Below are 22,428 nucleotides of genomic sequence, written 5' to 3' on the forward strand. Positions count from 1 at the left end.
TTTGGAGCTGCATTGGCGCCTGGGCAGCTGATTGAGGGCAGTGGGTATAAGAGCAGCCATTCACATGGGGAGATTAAGGCACTGCCACAGCACAACCCTGGGACGGGAGGGACACCCCTGGAAAGAAAGGGGAGCAGGATCCTTTGGACTGAGAAAGAAATAGTTTGGGGGTTGCAGCTTGTGTCGCTGCTCTGGCAGATGCATTAGTTCCTGTGCACATGCTGGTGGAAACTGGAGATGCACAGGGGGCTGTCCTCTCTCCCCAGCACTGCCCCACCAGGAGACGTCTTCTTCTGGGCATGGTGCAGTGATGGAGCAATCCTCCAAGCCCAGCTTGGATGCTGAAATGCTCATCTAACTCAGCCCTGGCCTCTGTAACGGGGTGAACCCACCGTCCCCACCCTATGCCCAGTGCCCCACAGAGGACGGCTGGGCCGGGAGGTCCACAAGACAAATTGCCATCTTGCTGCAGGCCACACATTGCCTTGTTCTCGTGTAAGAATTTAATCAAGCCAAGGATCAGCAGACAGCTCTTGGGGAGATAGCCCAGCCCCACTGGGGCCTCTTTCAACACTCACCACTGCTGGACTGGCTCTCGGCGCCCAGGTAATTACAATGGCTTAACGACCCCCTAACCCAAACAGCGGCCTCCAGATAACAAAGCTCTGGACCCTGGGGACCGTTAGCACATTGTCATGTCTGGAGAGCCCCATAATTACGCAGAGCCGAGGGTGGCAGCTGGGGAACGCACGGCTGCCTGAAATGGTGCAAGATGTGCGTGCGAGCGAGGAGGAGGGTGTAAGAGGGAGACAGAAATATCCACCTCCCAGAGCGAGGGGGTGGAAAGGAAAAGGCTGCAGAAGGGAAACATGGAGGAGAAGCCCGGCGTCACGGGGGGCAGGAGAGAAAGGCGCCTTGATGCGCAGGCGGGGGCGGTTGGGGTCCGGGCCTGAGCCGCAGCGAGGCGAATCCTGCAGCAGAGCAGTCCCCAGGCGCGTGGCTGGGAGTGAAGGAGGCCTAATTGCCAGGCTGGAGGCCTGGTATCCCCCCGAGCCCTCGTCCAGGGCCGTGTATTGCCCATTACTGCTTGCTAAGCACTTACGGAGGCTTTGAGAGGCGGCTGTGCTGGTGGTAGCTGGGAACTCCGCCTTCCTCTTGGATTTCCTATTGATTTCCTGTCGGCTCGCGCGGCTCCCTGCGCTTGAGGACTTCTGAGGGAGAGGGAAAAAACCCACCCTGGGGCTGCGTGGGCCTACGGGAAGCCCCCAGGGGACATGGTGTGGCTGCCCCGCACCTGCTCGCTGGGGCGCTACACGGCGCGGGCAGGCGCTGTTCCCAGGACGAGGAGCACGCACTTCCCCCGGCGCTGCTCTCAGCGGCTGGTGTCCCTGGGATATCTTCCCAGACCCAGGCGGCGGGTTGTGTATTCCTTCAACGGCAAGGGAAGGTTTGGGCTGATTCTAGCCCACTGCAGTGAAGGCAAGCCCATTGCTGCAGCTGCCACGCTTCATTTTGGAGGTGGTGCAAGACCAGCCCAACTCCGAGGGACTCGGCTTGTGGCTCTGGTGTCCGCTGTGGATTTCCTTTCCCCAGAGCCTGCCCCACGACCGATGGGTATGTCTGCATGGCCCAGTGCAGTGCTGGGTAGGATACGAGTGGGTCCGAATTAGCAAGCTGAGTCCCAAGGGCGGCGTGTCCATGTGAGCGCTGGGCCCCAGTACCCTGCAGATCCTCCGCTTTGCGCAGCTGCCCTCGAACCAGCCCCCGGCCCAAGATGCAGCAGGCAGCCCTGTGGTGGGGCAGCCAGGCCCGGGTCCTGCACTGCTGCCAACGAGTGACCCCCCTCACCCAACAGTAGTTAATTCTCTTTACCTTTAGCCTTATCCATCCTCCATCCTTACCGCTTCTGAGCACATTGCAGCCATTCATGTTTTCCTCTCTATGGCCCTCCTGGGAGGCAGTATCCCCCTTTCAACAGAGTAACACACAGAGATAGAGCAAGTTGCCTTTCCATAGGTGGAGAATTTCTTTCTTTAGTCAATATTGACCCAATGAACCAGTGTAATATTAAGGATTGCTGCTGGAAATCTCATTCTTCTCAGTGAGCTATCCCAGCCCCTCTGGGCCAGAAGTGCAGCCAGCATCCTGACCCGCTTTATGATCACTAAGAGTGGCTCTTGTACCTCCATCCACCCCAGTAGTCGCCCACCTTCCCTCTCTTCCTCCCAGGTTGCTAGCCCTGTAGTTTTGGTGTTTCTAAGAAGCTCATCATATTGGTATCCCCGCAATGAGCAGGATGAATTCTCCGAAACAGTTGAGCTGTGTTACTGGGCCATGCTAAACAGCTGCCGTGTTGCACTCTAGAGATGGCTGCACTTGGGTGGTGGCTAAAGACGGTAGAAGTGGTGAATGTCTGTTGAGTGCCCCTAAGGAGGGGACCCTTAGTATAGCTAGTGCTGCTGGGGGATGATGGTTCATGGCTGGGGAGACCCAGTTTGGGGTGTGGGGCAAGGCCCCATAACCCTCCCCCTGCCAGGCATGGGGCACCAGGTGCCGCGATTCCACTCGCCTGCCTCCCAAGCAGTGAAATTAATGCAGGCAAAGAATTCCCCTCTCGGGGCTGATTAGCCTGGCTGCTAAATCAACACGTGTAAATATTTTTTTCAAAAATAAATATTTATTCCCTGATAAAACGTTTCCATCATAATTAGGCGCTGCTGAGCGGAATACAGGAAGTAATTAGCCAGGCTTGTGCCCAGCACCCTGCCAGAAGGGGGTTGAAATGCAGGCTGGGTCACACCTGCCGGTGGCACGCTGTTTTAGGTGCTGCTCCTTGGGCGGTTGCTGGAGAGGTGGAGTATTATGCACTGGACGTGGAGTCCGGGAGGGTCGGGGCAGGAGTTCAGGGCAAAGGGGGTTTGCAAGCTGTCGTGATGCACTGAGATAGAGGGGGCCCAAGCGTGGGGTGAGAAATCATTGGGCATGGAGGATGGTGGCGTAGCACCCCGGCCGGCTAGGGAAGAGGGAAGTTCTGTGCAAAGTCATGCCATGGGGAAGGGAGAGAGGTCCTTGAGACCAGTCCCCCGGCCTCTCATGCAGAAGGCTCTTGGTGGGCTCCCCTTGCAAGCCCAAACCATACTGCGTGGCAGGGCTGTGGTGCCGCAGAGCGGCTGCTGGTTGCCAGCAGACACAGGGCCATCTATGCCGCCTCCCCTGGCTTGCAATGACCGAGTGCCATGACAAAGGAGGGTGGCAGCACTGGCACTGAGGGCACCGCTGCGAGGAAGCTCACACCACCGTTGTCTTGGCAGGCTGGAGGCTCACACCCAGCAGCGTGCGAGAGAGCAGCTGCCACACGCGGGAGCCAAGGACGCAGCCTCTAGACGACACAGCCAGGTGCTGAGAGATTTGGCTCGGCTGCGCTCTGCTTTTTTATGGAAAACAAAGTTCTGCTGGAAACCCGAAGACTCCTTCCCCTTCCCTGTTCCCCTCCCACCGAGGGAGCCGCCTGACATTTTTTTGGGTAAAGCCTACCATTAAAAATGCAGAGAGGCTACAGGAACAGAGCCCATATTGCCATTTCTGCTGAAAAATGTAACAGTTTGGGTTGTTCTTTGCTGGATCGGGAAAGAACATGAGTTCTTTTAAGCAGTCTTTCATGTCCCCGTTACCCATCAGAAAGAAACAAACAACAGACGGAGGCGAATGCAAGCTGCTTTGCTGGGCTGGGGGTAGGAGCAGATCTTCTGTACTGGAGCAGGGGGGAAAGGGAGGACATTTCCGAGCCAGGGAGTAAGGCACTGTGCACTCGTGCCCTGGGTTCAAACCACACCGCGCAGCTGAAGGTCTTCAAGCTGCAATATAGGGATCAGAGCACAGGTCCTGTGCTTACAAGCTGCTCTGACTGGTGCCGTAGAAAGATCAAGGGATGGACGGCAAAGCAGACAGACAGGAGGTGTCCTCTCTCCTTCCCTCCCTCTCTCTGTTAGGCCGAATGTGGTAGTGGGTCTGAGCTCAGGCATGGTGTCCTGCGGAGGATTGCAGCCGTTGAAAGCGAGTTCCCTTCCCCTTCAAAACAGAACCCCAAAGTCCCCCTGGAAATTAAATATAGATATATCTTGCTTGGGGTCCATGCAAATAGAGGTCTGCCCCAAAATGGGAACGTTGCCTTCTGGACCTGACTCCACCAGCCTCTGCCATGTGCAGCGAGAGCTGGAAGCAGTTGGGAAACAGTGCATTGTTTCTGAATGAATAATTGAAGGGCTCTGTTTTGGGCACATTGAGCTGTGTTTCCCAGTTTTTTAATCCCTGTATTGCCTCCCTGGCCCCCTGCTGAAGAAGGCCTTGGCACAGACCAAAGGGCATATGCCAGGACTCTGCCGGACCACGTCCAGCCTTGTTTTTTTTCCAACGGTATTGCCATTTCTGTGGGAGGCTCTTTGCAACGGCCTCTCCAGCTCGGTGAGCAGACAGAGATCCCACGTGCACGGCTGATCTCACGGGGTCGGCACCACGAAGGATCGCCCGGCAGCCAGCTTTTGCTGGCTTCCTACCTCTGCTCGCTAGCCCCAGGGGTTACCGAGTGGAGCTGAGCAGATGAACTCAAACTTATGAGCGTTTAATTGTGCTGAGCAAGAGGGGAATAGCTTCAGATTAGGTGCAAATCCGCCAGCCTGTGTTGGAGGTCTGTGCTGGCCGGGCTTCTGACCCCACAGCACCATCGCTGGCTCTGACCCAAGGCACTGCGTCCAGCTCGGCCCCATCTGCTAACTGTTAGCAGTTGAGGACTGGACTGAATCCTCTAAGCAGCTCTCCAGGGCTCCCTGGCCAACCTCCCCTGGGTTTGGATCTTTGGCATGGCTACATTTAGAGCTGGTTCTGGCCCCAGCTGGATGATTTGGGTCTGTCTCTAGCCTGCAGGTAGCATCTGGGGCTGGGAGATGCTCTGCTCAGCATTTCAGTGCACAGCATGGTTATTTATGGCCCCGTCTTCATGCTCCAGCATCCGCTGTAGTATTTGGGGACCCTCCAGAGCCCCTTCTGTGGTTAAAAACTGGGCTTTCTGGTGCTGGGCTTCTCCACCCTTCATCCTTGGGGCTGCCACTGGACTTGAGCTGGAAACCAGGACCTGAGAAGCAGCGGCTGTAGGACCCAGCCTGGCTGCTGGCTGGCAGTCCCAGCAGATGACTGATGCTATGGTGCAGCTCCAGGCCTCCTTGCGGTGTGCTCTCGGCAGGCCGGCCCCCAGCCGTGTGGGCTCGCAGCAAGCCCGAGCCAGCTCCTTACCCAGGTGAGAGCACACCGGTGAGTCACTCGGTGCAACCTGTAATTCTGGCTCTCAGTGCCGGTTGGGGTGATGTCTAGCACTAGATCCCCTCGTGTTTTAGTTGCTGCTTCTTGCCTGCCACCTCCCTTGGGGCGGGAAGATGCTTGTCTGGTGAGGGGGTGATCCTGATTCTCTAACCCTAACCTCCTCCCCCACCATGCTGCTCCTGGCACCCAGCATCGGGCATGTCCCATTGACCGAACCTTTAGGTTGAGGTGGGGAGAAGCTGGTCTGCCTGGCAGGGATGGCAGGAGAGATGCACACATCCTGTCTGGGAGAGCAGCCATTGCATTGGCCTGGTCTTGGCTGGGTTGCTTCCCATGCCCCCCTCCCCCTCGGTCAGCGAAGTGCAGTGGTGTGGGGGAGACTGGGACAGAAGAACCAGGGGGCTCATCTCCTTCATCCCCATTTCTCTTTTCCTCCCCTTCACCTCCCTTCCTTGCTCTCGCTGCCCTGTTGCTCCTTGGGCTACCGCCCTGCTGCTCGTGTAAAGGGATGTGTGACCCAAGAGGACTCACCCTCTTGGGAAGGTGAAGGTCCAAAGGTTTGGACCCACATCTGGATCTGAACAGTGCTAGGAGCTGGCTCTGAGTCCCAGGGAAAATCAGGGCTCCGAGTGAGAATCCCGGTTGCAACGATAGGGACCCCCCCCTCCTCCCCCAGGAGGACAGCGGGGATGCCCCCTCCTGCAGCCCATGCAGAGCAATGGGGAACCCAGGCTGGAGAGGGAATAGAGCTGCCAAGCATGCCTGAGAGCATGGCTGCCCCATGTGCATGTCACGGTGCCCCTTCCTCAAGGGTAGACGACCCCTCCTTTGGCTGGAGGCGCATGTCTGGGAGCAGCCCTGCCATTCCCATCGTTTCCAGGCGGCCAGTAGAGCCCATCTCCTCCCGGCTCAGCCCAGCCCAGCCTCCCGGGTCCCCGTGGAGCCGAGTGCATCCTGCTCGCCGCCCTGCCAGTCCCAAAGGCAAAGTGGCTGCAAGGCCAGGAGCAGGGCTGCTCATGGGAGGCCTCTTTGCCAGGCCGGGGCCCTCACTCATCTCCTCCAGACGAGTGCGATCAAGCCTTTCCCGGGTGGTCTCAGTGCTTGTTTATGGTCCTTCCAGCTCTGTTAATCCCCGCCTGTGTGGCTGCTCTACGGCCCAGACATGGCTCTCATGGCACAAAGAAGAGCAACCTCCCTGCTGCTGTGGAGCTGGCGAGGGCTTGGCCCCAGTCCTGGCCCTGGCGGTGCTCTGCCCGTCTAGACGGACCTATTGCGGTTTGCACTTCACCAGCAAGACCGGGGCTTGTCCAGGCAAGGTGGAGAGGGAGGGTCACGGCCCCTTCCCAGGTCTCCTCCTGCCCAGTCTGCTGGAGTCAGCAGATGGGGCCTTAGCCAGGACGGGCAAGCTGGGACCCGTGCGTCAGACCCTCCTGGCACCAGGAGAGAGCCAGGACCCTGGTGCTGCAGGTGCCACTGGCGTGTAGTTGCAGCTGGGAACCTCAGGTTTCCGGCCAGCGGCTCCTGAGCGAGTCACTCGGCTATGCTTGCCTCAGTTTCCCCAGCTGCAACACCAGGAGCGGAGAGGGCCGTTGCACTTGGTTCACTTCGCCCTGCGAGGGCTTCTGTGAAGGGAAGTTGCCGAGTGCCACTGCCACATCTGAGCCCTGAGCTTCGTGCAGCCTCTTCGCCTGCCTGGATGGCAGGTCCCCCCTGGCACAGCATGAGGGGAACAGGCAGTGCGGATGGGGATCAGGATTCGGGACCCTCCAGCTCTGTGGGTGGCCACTCAGCGTCTCGGGTCTCTCCACCTGCAGCACCGGGCTCCGGGTCCCTCCCTGCCTGGCCGGGGTGTGGGAGGATTAGAGAGCTGCTGTTTGCAAAGCCCTTTGAAGATGTAAAGCTCCCTGTACATGCCAGGTATATCCTTGCAGGGAGGGCTGAGCCAGGCAGCGCTCCTGGAGGGAGGAGCGGAGCCAGAAGCTGCATCCCGGGCTTTGATGGAGGCTATTTGGACACGAGGCCCTGGCGTGGTACACAGGCAAATAGAGGTCCAGCCTGTCCTGGGATGACTGAGGCTGGGGGAGGCAGGTTGGCTCTGGGGAGGAGAGGGGTGCTCCTTTCTCTGGGGTTGCCCCCTCCTGTTCGCTGCAGATGTCTAGCGGCTCCTCGGGGCATCTGTATCATGCCAGATTGATTCCCTACCTGCCTGCGATCCCAGCTCTTGCAGTGGTGGGAAGAGTTAGCAGGCTCTCCGCGCTGCTCTCTGGCTACAGGGGAGAGGGAGAGATCAGGGGATATGTCGATGCCAGGAGAAAGCAGGGTAGGCGAAGACAGAAGCAAGGCTGTGGTCACGAGGGCATGAGATCAATCGTCTCTCATCTAATCACAGTGTCTCAAACCACAGGAGAGCCTGATTAGCCGGTGGCACGGAGACTTCAGTAGACACCGACCCAGTCACAGATACTGCCCGGGGCGAGTCCAGTCGTTTTGTGCCGGTGTAGGGTTTCAAGCCCCGGACGTCAGCCCGGGAGGGTGTCCATTCCCTGTTACCCTTCAAGACGCATTTGGATGCTTATCATGCTGGGATCCTATGATCCCTGCTGACGCCCTGCCCCTGGGGCAGGGGGCTGGACTCGATGATCCTCCAGGGTCCCTTCCAGCCCGAATGTCTAGGAAATCTGTGAACTACCCGCTAGCCGTGGGCAAAGCGGCGTGCACGGGAAGAGCTGGGTTTGCTCTGTGCAGCTGGGACGGGGGGACCTTTGGGGAACGGCGCTCCGGCCAGGGCTGAGTCAGCGCGGTTTCGGCGTTTGCTGCGTTCCCAGTGCGCTGCTCTCGGTGAGTCACCGCCCGGGCCTGGCAGGCCGCGCTCCCTTCCTGCTCCCCCTCCGGGCTGCCAGCTCAGGCACTGCTCTTCCAGGAGGTTTACTTCTGTTTGTCTTGGATCTGCCGGGGCTCAGATTCCTTTGTTTCGGAAGCGAGCCCAGCTGCTGGATTAGCACCCGTATCCCTCAGCCCAAGCCCTCCTCCCTGGCAGCGCGCAGCGGCCTTTGCACAGACCCCTCCAGCCCCATGCAGAGGCGACGCGGGGTGCGGAGGGCAGCGTCCCTGCAGAGTTCGCTGCCAGTTAGCAGCAGTGGCCTCCAAGGCTCTTCTTCCTGCAAGGTGATTTTTGCAGCGGTCCGTTCCCATCCTCTCCTCCCCCAGCTGTGTCATAACATAGGTGTTGGGGTCAGAAGGGACTTTAGTAGGTCGTCGAGTCCAAGCCCCTGCCCTGGGCAGGGAAGAGTGCCCAGCCAGGTGCTTGTCCAGTCTCTTCTTGAAGACCCCCCGGCTAGGGGAGAGCACCACCTCCCTTGGCGACCCCGGCTAGGAAGAAGTTCTTTCTAATGTCCAACCAAAACCAGCCGGGAGCGAGTCGGGGGACTGAGAGGGATGGGACGTGGGGAGACGGGTCGCCAGAGGCTATGGGGGCAGGTGGAGCTGGGGTAAGGGCCCTGGCGCAGGCGAGGGCAGCGTGGTACCCCGTGCCGACGTGTGGGAACCGGCCGCGCCGGGGAGGGATTAGCCGGCGGGCCCGTGGGCGGGGCGGGCACGGAGCAGCCTTTGTGCTTTGTTGCTGAGCTGGGGCTTTCGCAGGTTCGTTGCGGGAAGGCCTGGCCCAGCTGCGTCAGCACTTCCCGCGCGGCCGGCCAGTCGAGGCGGGGAGCCGGCGGGGCTGCGGCTGAGGAGAGCCGGGAGGGGAACTCCAGCTCCACAGCCTGCCACGCTGGAGCTTGGCACGCCTGGGCTCCTGCTCTGCCCCGGCCTGGCTGTGTGGCCTTGGTCATGTCACCTCCCTCCTCTGGGCCTCTTTCTACCCCTGCGGTTGGCCTGTGATCTTCTAGGGGCAAGGGCTGCCTGTTGCTCTGTGTCCGTTCAGTGCCCAGTATTACCGGGCCCCAGGGGCTACCGTCATCTGGCACCCCCTGCACCTTTCCTGTGACGGCTCTTTATCAGCTGAGGGGCAGCCGGCCTGGGCCATCAAGTCCCCTGTGCCTCGGCCTCATATTGGAGGGACACAGGGGTGCCCAAACTTGCAGCGTCCTCTCTTTGTCCCTGCCGTGGTCTCGGTCCTGTTCCACCCCAACGTGGGCGCTCCTCGTCGGGACATGGCCGTGGCCCCTGGGCTGCAATCACGTCACGTCTGGCCGCCCCCTGCCTCAGTCCCCATGCACTGCTTGCCCCCCTTTCTCTGCGCACCAGCTAAGCAGGTTCCTGATGGGGATGAATCCTGCTTTGGAAGGGAGACGGGCTGGGGAAGATGAGCCCGCAGCAGGAAGTGGGGCTTCGGTTAGTCATTACCGAGTCCTCTGTCCTCCATCAGAGCCAAGCCAGTGACTAAGCATGAGGTGGTGAGAGCTGCTGCCTCTCGGGAGAAGTGCGGGGCGAGTTTCTGAGGAATTATAATCAAAGCAGATTTTGCCCAGCAAGGGAAAAGGGGCAGCTCTCACCCTCTGGGCTGGGACCCAGCTGAAATCATTGCATCTGGCTGCTCCAAAATCCCCCTCCTCCGTGCTCTCAGTTGCATTCAGGGTCCTCTTTAACTTCCCCCCTCCCTAAAGCAGGCTCGGTGCTGCGGTGTGGCCTGCCCCAGAGAGAGCTGAACGACTCTGTCCTGATGTGTGTCTAGCACAGCATGCGGCGCCGGCGGCGTGTGTTGGGGGCACCCAGCTGCTTTGGGGATGCTCTTCGGGTGCCGGAGGGAAGTGGGCAGCGAGGCATGAGATGCAGTCCCCACACCTTCCCCGTCACCCGCTTCATGTCGGCTGGAGGCACAAAGGCCACCAATGCCTCTGACCCTGGTGACACCGGCATCAGCAAGGCAGATGCTGTTGCCACACCACGGGGGTGTCTCACCGGGCGGATGCCAAGGGCTGTTTCAGTGCCCTCGGGGCACGATGACTATCTGGGAGTAGGAGGAAGGGATCGGGGTGGGCCGGGCCCGCGCCGAGTTGTGCAAAGCGGTGTGGGGTTCACATGGTTCATGCTAACAAAGAGGCTTTGAATGGGTCCTCTGTGTTGCACCATTGCACACCGGCCCGTGTGCAGGAGGAAGGGATGGAGCCAGTGACCCCGGCAGTTCATTCCCATCCTCACACACCCAGGTTGTGCCTCCCAGGCCCCGCCAGCGCCCCGGGGTGCTCTGGGCCGCATGCCAGGCAGAGCCAGCAGCCGTCCATGACCCAGTGCGTGTCTGAGAGCGGGGCGGTCTGGGACGATCCACACAAGCCACTTCAGAAGCCGGGGTCTGCACTGATGCAGTTTTGGGCCCAGCTGGCCCTACCCTCCAGCCGATGAAGTTGGTGAGATGACCTGGCCTGGGCACTCTCTGGGGTACACGGCTAATTCTGCCCAGCAGCCAGGCTTGGGTCCAGACACCAGGCACCTAGAGATGTGGCACGGAGGCAGCAGAGAGCTGGGCCCGGCCCCATCCCACATGGCCCCCCCAGAAGCCGAGCTGGGGCTGTTGTAGTCTTGGTCTCTCACACGCTTTCTGAGTCCCGTCAATTATTTGTGCATTTGCCCTGATGAATTATTGAGCATGGCATGGGCCAAGGGCGCCAAGCCAGCCAGTCCCCATCACCTTGCAAGCTAATGCCCTGAGAGCCCCCGGGCTGCGCAGGAGCACGCTGGTCTCAGAGGTGGCTCTGCAGTGTCCTGCGATGTCCTTTGCTCTGGTTGACCCCACTGAGGCAGGGCTGGGACATCCCCCCTAAATCGGGGACGGGGGGGCTTTTCCTGCCCCTCCCAGGCGCTGGAGGGAGTCACTTGGGTGGAAACGTGATTTCCTCCCCGGGGTTGTTTTCCCTTGGATTCCTCCCCCTTGCAGCCTCTAGAAAGCTGGAATGTGTTTGCCTTTCCGAGGCGCGTGTAGGAGCCTGAACCCAGCCCTGGCAGCCGTCAGATGTGTGTGGCCAGCTCCTGGGCTGGGATCCGGTGGCCTGGCTCGGTTGGCGCGGTCGTGTCGTGTTCAGGACGTTTCTTCAGGATCACCCAGGTCCATGCATCCTGCTGACATGTACTGGCTTGGCCCAAGTCCCTTATGCTTCAGATCCCAAACTGGTTGGGTCCCTGCTTCTTTCCCCAAGACTCCAGCCATGGTCGAGGGACTCCTCTTGGCTTGGAGAGACCTGAACCAAGCAGATCAATAGACCCTCCAAGACAGGACAGCAAAGCAGAGCTGAGTATGCGGAGGAGCTTCTTGGGGGATAGGGTTGTCTGTCTCTCTAGGACACGCAGCTCCCAGCATGGAGTCGTCTGCAGTGCTCTTGGGGAGCTCAGTGGACAGGGCAGGCCCTGGCTAGGAGGCACCGGGAGCTTGCTGGCCAGGCTCAGCCGCCGGCCGGGGGGTGTTGGATGCTGTCCACGTCCAGCTCTCTGGACTCTGCCTTGCACCTGGGCCTTGCTGCTGGAGGTCAGTCCACACCTCACGTGACAACGCCAGGGGCCCCGTTGGCCTGTGCAGTGGCCTGTAATGCATGGCATCGAGTTTTCCCTCGGTCCCACCCTTGGCCGTGCCCCTGGCAGGGAGGTGCTCTGGGACAGCTCCGCAGCTAAAGTCCACGGCCCGTCACGAGGTGCTCGAGTCCAGGCTTCCAGCCTCCAAACCCGTGCCCCACGGGTGGGTTTTGGGCCTTCAGGAAAAGCCGAGGCCCATGAGGTCACGGCGCCGAGGCAGGGCAGGAGCCAGCCGTGTCCTCACCCCAGCGCTGCAGCCAAGCGCTTGCTTTGAGAACCAGCTCTTGTTGATGAGAGATCTTGCCGGCGGCACAGCCAACCTGCCTGGGCTGGCAGCTCTTCAGCCAGGAGGTGGGGCTGGCGCTGGGAACCCACCCACCTCTGGCCTCTCCGCGCACCTACCTCCCCCAGCCGGGAGCTGGCAGGAGGCTGTTCCCAGGCCCTTGGCTACGTGACGGCTCTGTGCGCCAACGAGCCCCCACACGCTCTGCGGGGATGTGAATGCTTCGGAGCCAGGCGGCTGGGCAGGGCTCTCGCTCCCCGTTGCAGGTGTGCGCAGCTCTCATCCCGGGAGAGGAAGCGGAGCACAGCAAGGCGGAGGCAGTCGTCGCACCCCCACCCTTCCTAGAAACTCAGCGTGGTGCCGCGAAACACAGCGAGTGCAGCCTCCCTCTGCCTCCCACACTGATGCACCCCGAGCAGGTCCCTGGCCCCAGTGCCCGGGCATGCATGCCTGCCCTGCATTAGGAGCTGCCTTGCCCAGATGCGCTCCACGTGGCACTGGGGAGCTTGGTCCTGAGCCTTTCTAACCCAGGCGTGCCCAGGAGGGGCAATGCTCTTCACTGTCTGCCCTCACCCAGCATCTCAGGGCTTTGCTGCAGTGCTGTGTCTTCAGCTCAGAGGCTCCTGGCTGCACACAGCAGAGCGTCTGGTACTCCCAGCCATGCTGAGCAAGCGGCAGGGTGTGAGGTGGCCTGGAGCCGGATACAGGGGAGCGTGCCCAGGGCCTGAGCAGGCAGGTGTGACTGCAGCCGTGCTGGGGTCAGCGAACAGAAGTCTTTTGCAGGAGGGTGTTGGGCTGCCCCAAGGTTGGCAGAGGTGGCAGCTGTAGAGGGAGGAGAGGGGCTGTGCAGCAGGCACGGAGCAAAATGCTGGAGGGGGCGTGCATGAGGACACATGGGCACGCAGTGTGTGCATGCAGGAGCTGTGTACACCTTGTGTGAAAGGCATGGGAAGGAGGATCAGCTTGCCCAGTCATGTGCATACATGCTTGTAGGAGACTGTGCATGCACAGGTGTGTCTGAGGGGGCTCCGGGCACGTACACCTGTGTGCATGGCTATGCATTACTAAAGGCACCATGAGAGGTGGCGGGGCAGGAAACTGGCTGTAAAGTCTTCCTGTTCCTAGATTTCTTCCACTCCCCCTTATCTGCCTCTGGCCCCTCTCATTCACCCCCATCCCTTTCTCACCCCTCGTTCTGTACCCGCTCCCCACCGCTCTCCCCTGTCCCCTTTGCTGAGCGGCCGGCCCAGCTCCATTGCTGCACACACGTGCTCCAGACTCCTCCAGAAGGGTGCGAGCAGAACCAGCTTTTCCAGTTCTCAACACTTTGTACCTCCATTGTGTTTCCAGTCTAAATACCAGCTGCATCATTTTTGGAGCCTTATCTTTAAGCACACAGCTTAGGGAGGACTGGGGGATGGGGTGGGGAGGGTAGCCAGCAATGAATCAAAATGTTGGGGCTTCTGGGAGACTTTTCTTTTCCCTCTGCAGGGAGAGGAATCACCTGAGACAAAATAATAATCATTAAAGAACATCGCACAACTTCCCCGCGCACCTTTCATCTCTGCTTTTCAAAGCCTTTGTGTAGCCCATTGCTTCATCTGCTTCCAAAATGCAGCGCCCCTGGGGTGGAACGAAGGAGGTTTTTGTTACAGGAAGGCGACAGGAGCAGATTGCAAGGGAGGAGTGTTCAGGGGGATCATTTGGGGTGCAGGGGCCTTGCCCCGCTCCTGTTCTGCCCACTGTGACTTTGAGAAAGTTCCTTCATTTGTTTGAAGAGGAGTTGGGCCGGTTTTTCATGAACGCAGTGTGTATGGGTCTTGGTACACGTGTGTGCTGGCTAGGGGTGGATGCGCGAGCAGTGCCTGGATGTGCCAACTAGATCATCCCAGCCAGGGCTTTGTCAAGCTGGGTCTTAAAAACCTCCAAAAATGGAGGTTCCACCACATCTCTAGGTCACCTGTCCCAGTGCCTTTCTACCCTCCTGATGAGAGAGTTTTTCCTAATATCCAACCTAAACCTCCCTTGCTGCAACGTGAGCCCATTGCTCCTTGTCCTGTCCTCTGTCCCCACTGAGAACAGCCCAGCTCCAGCCTTTTTGCAACCCCCCGCAGGGAGTCGCAGGCTGCTATTCAGTCCCATCTCAGTCTTCCCTTCTGCAGACTAAATCAGCCCAGTTCCATCAGCCTCTTCTCCCAAGTCATGTCCCCCAGCCCCCGAACCATTTTTGTTGCTCTCCACTGGACTCTTCAATTTGTCCACATCCTTTCCATGGGGGGGGACAACTAAACACTGTACTCCAGATGTGGCCTCATTGGTGCTGAATAGAGGGGAAGAATCACTGCTCTTGATCCGCTGGCAACGCTCCTACCAGGATGCCCTTTGCCGTCTTTGCAGCAAGGGCACACTGCTGGCTCATGTTCAGTTTCGTGTCCACTGTCACCCCCAGGTCCTTTCCTGCAGAGCTGCCGGTGCATGGGATTGCTCCATCCTAAGAGCGGGGCTTTGCACTAGTTTTTTATTGAACCTCCTGATATTTCTTTTGGTCCAATCCTCCAATTTGCCAAGATTTTTCCCAAGTGTGAGGCGTCAGCTCTTTGTGCACCCTCCTGCCCTGCAAGGGTGATGAGGGGCTTAGAGTGCCCCTCGGATGCTAGCCTGCATTGGATGGCTGCTGGGAGTGTCCTGGGCGGCTGTGGAGGGGAGGGTTGGATTACAGCTGACTATGGCAGATGGGGTGGAGTTTGCCCTACACCCAGCAGTGGGACTGGGAGAAGCTGCTGTTACCCCCACTACCAGGCCCTTGCAGGAGATGCCAAGAGCCCAGTCAGCCCTGGCATAAATAGCACCGTTACTCCAGGGGCTCCATCCTGCAGAGGGAATGGGCTGCATGCATCTACTTCCTAACAACCTACTAGATGTATGGGGCACCTGCAGGTCAGGGGGGCTGTGGGGGAGTCCCTGGCCTGGGGTGGGAGCTGGATGGGTTAGTGCCTCCGTATCGCCTCCCCTTACCCACCCCTCTGCGTCCTTGCAGGGCTGCAAGCTCAGACTGTCCTGGTCAATGACACCATCTCGGGCTTCATCGGGACGGACGTGGTCCTGCACTGCAGCTTCACCAACCCACTGCCCAACGTGAAGATCACGCAGGTGACGTGGCAGAAAGCCACCAACGGCTCCAAGCAAAACGTGGCCATCTACAACCCCGCCATGGGCGTCTCCATCCTCTCTCCCTACAAGGGCCGTGTCAAATTCCTGAGCCCCTCCTTCCAGGATGGCACCATCCAGCTGTTCCGGCTGCAGCTGGACGACGAAGGCGTCTACATCTGCGAGTTCGCCACCTTCCCCACTGGCAACCGGGAAAGCCAGCTCAACCTCACCGTGCTGGGTATGGCAGGGCCCTGGTCACTACCCTCGACCCACTGCCCTCAGAGCCCATGGGGTGCGGGGATCCTGGCTTTAAATCCCACCCCTTGAGCTCCTTCTCTGCAGTCCAGCCCCTGAAGGGTGCCCCTGCTGCTGGTGGGGCTCAGGACGCCTGGGCTCTCTCACCCATATATAACAGTCCCTTGGCATGAGTCGCTTCCCCTCTCCAAGCTTTGGCTGTTCAATCTGTAACACCGGGATGACAGCCCTGACCTATTTATCATGGGTGAGGCCAGGCAGGATTTGCCTGGGGATTTGCATTTTGAAAGACTCTGGGGACACACGAAGCGTGAGGTGGTGCTCTCCAGACCAGGCTGGTGTTGGGGGGAGTTGCCTTTGTGGGGTCCCACAAAGGGAGTTGCCTTTGTGGGGCAGGGGGTTGGACTAGATGATCTACTCAGGTCCCTTCCAACCCTAGAAACTATGAAAGCTGCCTCCAAGGGGGGTCTCCTTGCTCCAACTTAAAGGTGTGGATTTGGAGCTCATCCTCCAGCCTGTGCTCACCCATCAAAGGTGACATCCTGCAAGGTTACTGCAGGTGGGAAGGTCGGCCAGGGCTGGGGCCAGGCAGGGGACATCTCTCACCACCCTGTTGTTCCCTCTTCTCCTTCCTGCCTCTCTGCAGCCAAGCCCAACAACTGGATGGAGGGTACCACGCGGCCCCTCATTGCCCGGGTCGGCATGACGGAGAAGATCCTGGTGGCCACCTGCACCTCCTCCAATGGGAAGCCATCCAGCAGCGTGACCTGGGACACCACGCTCAAGGGAGCGGCCGAGTTTCAGGAGATCCACAACACCAACGGCACCATCACGGTGATCAGCCGGTACCGCCTCGTGCCCAGCCGCGAGGCCCATCGCCAGCAGCTCACGTGCATTGTCAACTACCGGGGGGACCGCTTCACCGACAGCATCACCCTCAACGTACAGTGTGAGCACCAGGGTGGGGAGGGCCGCGAGACTGTAGGGCCTGGATCCACCAACCTGGAGGGGCAGGGATGGTTCCAGCTTTCAACTCCAAGAAAGGATGGAGCTGGGCTGTTCTCAGCGGGGGCAGATGACAGACCAAGGTGCAATGGGCTCAAGCTGCAGCAAGGGAAGTTGAAGTTAGATATTAGGAAGAACTTCCTCATGAGGAGGGCAGTAAAACATTGGAACAGGCGACCCAGAGACGTGGTGGAGTCTCCATCCTTGGGGGTTTTTAAGACCTGGCTGGGATGATCTATTTGGGGCTGGCCCTTTGAGGAGAGGGTTGGACTAGATGTGACCTCCTGAGGTGCCTTTGCACCCTTATTTTCTGATTCTATGATTCAAAGAGTGGGGAGAACAGGTGCTGCTCCTCTTCTCTGGGACGGGAAGCCAACGGTCCCCTCGAATAACCACTGTCCTCTGCCCTGCCCCGCTCCGCTCTCCCCCCTCACAGATGAGCCGGAGGTCACCATCGAGGGCTTTGACGGCAACTGGTTCTTGAACCGCAAGGACGTGAAGCTGACGTGCAAATCCGACGCCAACCCCCCTGCCACCAGCTACCAGTGGAAGCTGTAAGTACCCGCCATCCTGCCTCTGGGGCAGCTACAGGCCATGCTAGCATGCAGTCCTGAGGGCATGCGAGGTCTTGGGCAGAGCAGGCTTTGCAAGCAGGAGGGTGATGGCTCACATGGCCTGTCTCAGGTGGAGCTGGGGTCAGCTGGGGTACCACACTGCTCAGGGATGGGGGGTTTGTCCAGAGGGTCAGAAGTGGGTGCTAACACTGCCCTACAGATGGGAGCCCTCTTGGAGGCCACCAAGGGCACAACAGGCTGGGATGGGCAACCCCAGGGCCCCTCCATTGCAACCAGAGTGGTGCAGGCAGTAGGCGAAGAGCAGGCAGCTTCAACCTAGCTCAGTGCAGTGTCTTGTGTTTTGGGTGGGCATTAACCGGGCAGCATCATGAGATAAGCCGACAAGGCCCCTGAGAACAGGGAGAGCCGGTGAGCAGGGGTGGCAGGAGGGAGCCAAAAATGCTGCCCACACTTAGCAAAGGCAATGCCTGTGCAGGGGGGCGGTATTGTCCGGTTCGGGGAAGAGCAAGCTGCCCCTCGGAGAAGGGCTGCAGGCCCGCGGTCCCTGGCACCGTGCAGCTGGATGCTGCGTGTTGTCTTCTGGCGCCGCTGGGGCATGAAGCCTCCATCTGCCGGAGCTCGCGTGGAGCAGCTCCTCCATCTGCCAGCACAGCCCTGGCTCGGGAAAGAGCGCAGCCACAGCACCACAAGGCACGCACGCCCACACATGCATGTGGAGGAGAGCCGCAGCGAGCGGTGGGACATGTCGCCCTGGCTCTGCAGAGACCCCCACCATCCTCCCCGCTCCCCAGGCCACACGTGCTGAGTATTTCCCCTGTGCAACAGTCAGGGAAACTGAGGCACGAGGCACTGCCATTTACTGGGTCAGGCAACTTAGAGCGCATGTCCGGGCAGGATGTTCCTCTGCTGGGTCTGCCCGCTCCCCTGGGAAGCTTGAGCAGGGGTCCGGGGATTTGCTGGCCTTTCCTGGGGGGGTTGGCAGACCCTGCGTCCATCCAGCTCTCCGTGTTCAGGCCCTAAAATCTAAACCTTTTCCCACCTCCCAGAGTGGATCAGATCAGGCAGGGAGGGAGGGGTATCCCCAGCATTGGCACAGCCAATGCTATATGAGAGGTCCCCAGAGTCCCGAGCCAGCCCATCTGGCCATAGCACTGGTCCTTCTACCCAAGACCCAGGCCCACATTGTCCTGCAGGGCTGGTGCGTCAGCTAACCTGGAGTGGCCCACCCGGATTTTACACACGGGGAAACTGAGGCACAGAAAGCCTCCTACCAGAGCTGGAGTGAGACATCTGATTCCAGGGGCTGGGCCCTGCTCAGACCAGCTGCAGGGTCTCTGTAGGGTGCACGATAGTGCCAGGCTTGGGATCAGGCAGAGAGCCTGGATCCAAAGGCTGGTGAAATCAGTGCATGGCTTCGTCAGGTTGGATTAAGCCGGAGTCGGGGGGAGAGCGGGGCAGGAGACTGGTGGAGGTGACCGGGCCTGGGCATTTGTGCTCTGAAGGGGCAGGAGGGATTGCGTGGAGCGAGGGAGCAGGGTCCCAATTCCCACCTCGGATCAGCGCGGCAGAGCTGTGACTTTACCAAAGTCTGGGAAGCCGCAGAGACGCAGGCGCACGCCACAACCCCCCACCTCTGGGAACCAACCCCCTCTGTCTCACTGCAGGCTGAACGGGTCGCTGCCCGAAAACGTGGAGATCCAGAACAACACGCTCTTCTTCAAAGGCCCCGTCTCCCACAGCCTGGCTGGGACGTACATCTGCGAGGCCACCAACACCATCGGCACGCGGTCGGGCCTGGTGGAAGTCAATGTCACAGGTAGGAAGACGCTCGGGGAGTGTGGGGACAGGTCTGAGCCACTGGTGAACCACCGGCCAACTCCCTCCAGAGCTTGCATGAGCCTTTCCTCCCAGACCTGGGCTCTCCCCGGGGTCACGGCAGCCGTGGAGACAGTGCTCTGCTGTTCCCTGCACTATGCCTGTGTGTTTCCGGAGTGGTTTTGGCTCGGGTTTTGTTTCATCTCCTCGTGCTCTCTCCCTCATACGGCAGAGCTGGTTTGATCTCTTCTCCCCTTGTTTTCCTTTCTGCTTCTGGTTCAAAGCGACTAATGGAAGCATTATGGCTCTGATGTGCAGTGAGAAATGCGGGAGGCGAGGACGGCTGATGGGAGCGGGGAAGGGAGAGGACAGTGGCGTGCTTCCTAGTGAAGCAGTTGCGTGCAAAGCCTTGCATGTGCAGGACTTGTGCTGGAGCCTGCTGCTCATTGTCACGGTCTTGGGATAGGCTCAGCTGATATCCCAGCAGTGCACCTTTCATTTCAATGCTTCTCTGCCACCTCCCAGAGCTGGGGGAGAGGCTACAAGGACATATGTTGCTTCCTCAGAGCTGCGGGACGAAGGGACATTGGAGGGTCTGGGCAGCAGGGAAGCAATGTCATGAGATGTCATGCGAGTCATAGAGAAAGGAGGTGCTATCTTGAGCATTGGTCTAGCAAGGGTGTGCAGTGTCAGGGTTGTGTCAAAGGTAGGAAATCAAGACCCGGGTAGATGAAGCCTTGGCTGGGATGATCTAGTTGGGGCTGGTCCTGCTTGGAGCAGGAGTTGGACTAAGTGTGACCTCCTGAGGTCCCTTCCCACCCTCATTTTCTGTGTGACATCAGGAGAGGTTGGGATAACATGGAAGGTGGAAGTGAAGCATCATGCTTGCAATTGATTAGCAGGCAGTAAAGAAGACATTAAGAGGTGATGGGCAACTTCCAAAAGGAAGATGTGATCTTGTGCATCTGCGTTAATGGCAGGGAGGGGAAAGGACATCACGGCTGAGAAAAGGAGGACTCATGGCTCGTGATGGTCTCATGGCTGAGAAAAGAAGGACCCTCTTTCATGATAGGTTTATGGAGGAGGGGAAGTGGATTTGCACAGCAATGAGCTGGTAGCCAAGGGCCCGTCTGCTTGCTCTGGAGTCTCGGTGTCTGCAGCAGGACGCGGCGGTGGGCGCCGGGGGCTGCAGCGGGACGCGGCGGTGGGCGCCGGGGGCTGCAGCGGGACGCGGCGGTGGGCGCCGGGGGCTGCAGCGGGACGCGGCGGTGGGCGCCGGGGGCTGCAGTGCCTGCACTCTGTGGCTGTACTGGGATGCATCTTCTATTGGAGGGAAGTGACCGAACACCAGCACTAACATTGCCAGTGTTGTGCCCCCATCTGTGAAGAAGCCATGTGCCCTCAGCACCCTGAAGAGAAACCCACCTAGCTACCATGGTGCAAAGCAGGGTGCAAATGCCTAGATAAGCAGAGCTTAGCAGTGGCAGCCCCCAGCTGAGTGGAGATAGTGGCTGGTGTCTCAGAAAGCCCCTTTGCAGCCTGTTCCCTGGCAGGGGGCCACGGGGGCTTGTGACGAGTCACTGACCCTGAGTGAGAAGGGACCCCGGAGCTCACAAGCCTGCAGCCAGGTGGGCTGGGGAACAAGTGTGCCTTCTCCTTTCTGTAAGCACGACAGAGAGCCCAAGTGCTGCCATGTTATTACGTATGAGGACAGGGTTAATGAGGTGCGTGGCTGATGGGGGCAGTTTCCTGGCCTTGGAGAGTGTGACTGGGGAGGTGGGACAGGACTCCCTGCACTGGCAGGTCTAGACAAAGGGCTTTGCAGCCTCAGCACACCTGGGTCCCCTTCCTGGAGCGGCCGCAGGGTGACCTTGGTCACTTGTCGGCACGTTGCCAGTTGCAGCCACCCCGAGCCCAGGGCTGGGTGCCAGGGGAGCACAGAGCCGTGCTAGCCCTGCCACCCCTCGCTGGGGCCAGCCCGCTCCAAAGCAGGCCCAGGCTTCCAGCTGCTTCGCTCTTTGGGGAGCAGCTGAGCCAGCTGAGGTCTGGGTCTCGGAGCAGCTGAGCCCCTACGGCTCCGACTCTCCCCTGGCCGCTGTGTGCTCGGCAGTGCTGAAAATTAGCCCCTGGGTGACTCCAAGCAAGCACCTGACATCAGGAGAGTGCTGGCTTTGGCATCCGTCTGCCCCAACTCAAGTGCAGGGGTAAGGACTTTTGCTTGCCTTTGTCGAGGGCTCACAGGGATGGGCATGAAGCGTGCCGTGCAGCTGCCAAGTGCTCTTCCTTTAGTACTGTGGCGACTGCTGCAGTGATGCTGTCTGTCTTGGGGCTGGTGCTGTTGTTCTGCTGGTATATCCTTTCCTTCCAGGGGCATTTTACTGGTAAAGGAAGCCAAAAGACCGAACCTCTGAGTCTGCAGCAGACAGAAGCTGCCCACAACGAGGTGGCTGCTGCGGGCGATGTGGGCAGCCGTCTCATAGAAACTGGGCTGAGACCCACTCGCATATTCCACGTAGCACCGGAGACAATAGCCAGCGACCTGGGGCAAACCCGAACCAGGGATCAGGAAATGAAAAGTCCCCGTGCCACAGCTAGTGCCTCATCACGGGAGCCGGGGGGGGCGGGGAGGGGGATGTCCTGGGTGGCTGGTGGTCCCCAGCCCCTGGCAGCAGGTAGCCTGCAGCACCCTCAGGTGTGGTTTGGGGCCACAGGAGGTGACAAGGTTGAGCCTCTGGGTGACAGGGAGAGGGGATGTGTGGCTACTGCTATGGGCCAGAGAAGGCCAGGCTGGGACACCGGGCACAGTGAGCGATATTTTTATTAGAGCTGGTTGGAAAAATCTCTTTGCAGCCTCTTTTCCTTTTGGCTGGGGTCTGCTGGCCCAAAGAAGACATGCTCAGGGGGCCAGGGGTTGTTCTCCCACTGGACCAGCCTAGCACTGATAAGGGGGTGGTTGAACTCAGGGGACGTTCACACCCAGCTCCCATCGAGCCCCGCTGGGGACCCCTCCGAGGATGCCCAGATGGATGAGTTTGTAGCCCCAGGAGCCAGCTGCCTCAAGGGAAAAGTGCATGGAGTATGGGAGGGGGGGAACGAGGAGCAGAGAGCAGCAGAAACAGGAGCATCACGAGCAGTTTTTAAGAGCTGCAGCTTACCTGACAATTAGCACAGCAGGACGAGACAGCAGCAGCTCCCAGAGCCCTTTGGAGGGTGCGGGATAATAGGGAGGGAAGGATGATGCTGGAGATGGAGCTGGCTCCAGCCCTGATCTCAGCGGCACTCCCTACCCTGACTCCAGATTCACGCCTCCCTGGCCGGGATCAGGCCCCGGGCCCTGGAAGGAGGAACGGCGCTAGTATCCGCTTTGGGGGCGGCTGGCTGTGGGGTGGGATGAGAGCACATGGAGGCAGGGAGTGATGGGGCGGGGGTGGGGAGCACCACTTTGGAGGGGATTAGCAGCTGACTCGTGAGGCCAGGAATGCACAAAGTAGAACCGCTTCAATAATTCATGGGATCTGAATATGTTTATCC

General features: G+C 59.6%; 1 protein-coding gene across 3 annotated transcripts in view; it reads left to right on the forward strand.

Annotated features, from left to right (window-relative positions):
* Positions 1–22,428, forward strand: part of NECTIN1 (nectin cell adhesion molecule 1) — a 95,915-nt gene that overhangs the window by 22,915 nt on the left and 50,572 nt on the right. For all 3 annotated transcript variants that reach the window (XM_090026715.1, XM_090026718.1, XM_090026716.1), the window contains exons 2-5: positions 15,135–15,485; positions 16,149–16,451; positions 16,944–17,061; positions 18,747–18,898. In XM_090026715.1, coding sequence (XP_089882841.1) covers positions 15,135–15,485; positions 16,149–16,451; positions 16,944–17,061; positions 18,747–18,898 — 924 coding nt within the window. The remainder of the gene's footprint in view (positions 1–15,134; positions 15,486–16,148; positions 16,452–16,943; positions 17,062–18,746; positions 18,899–22,428) is intronic.

The sequence above is a fragment of the Crocodylus siamensis genome, chromosome 14 (assembly GCF_052110815.1).
Source record: "Crocodylus siamensis isolate JL-2025a chromosome 14, ASM5211081v1, whole genome shotgun sequence".
Classification (NCBI taxonomy): Eukaryota; Metazoa; Chordata; order Crocodylia; family Crocodylidae; genus Crocodylus; species Crocodylus siamensis.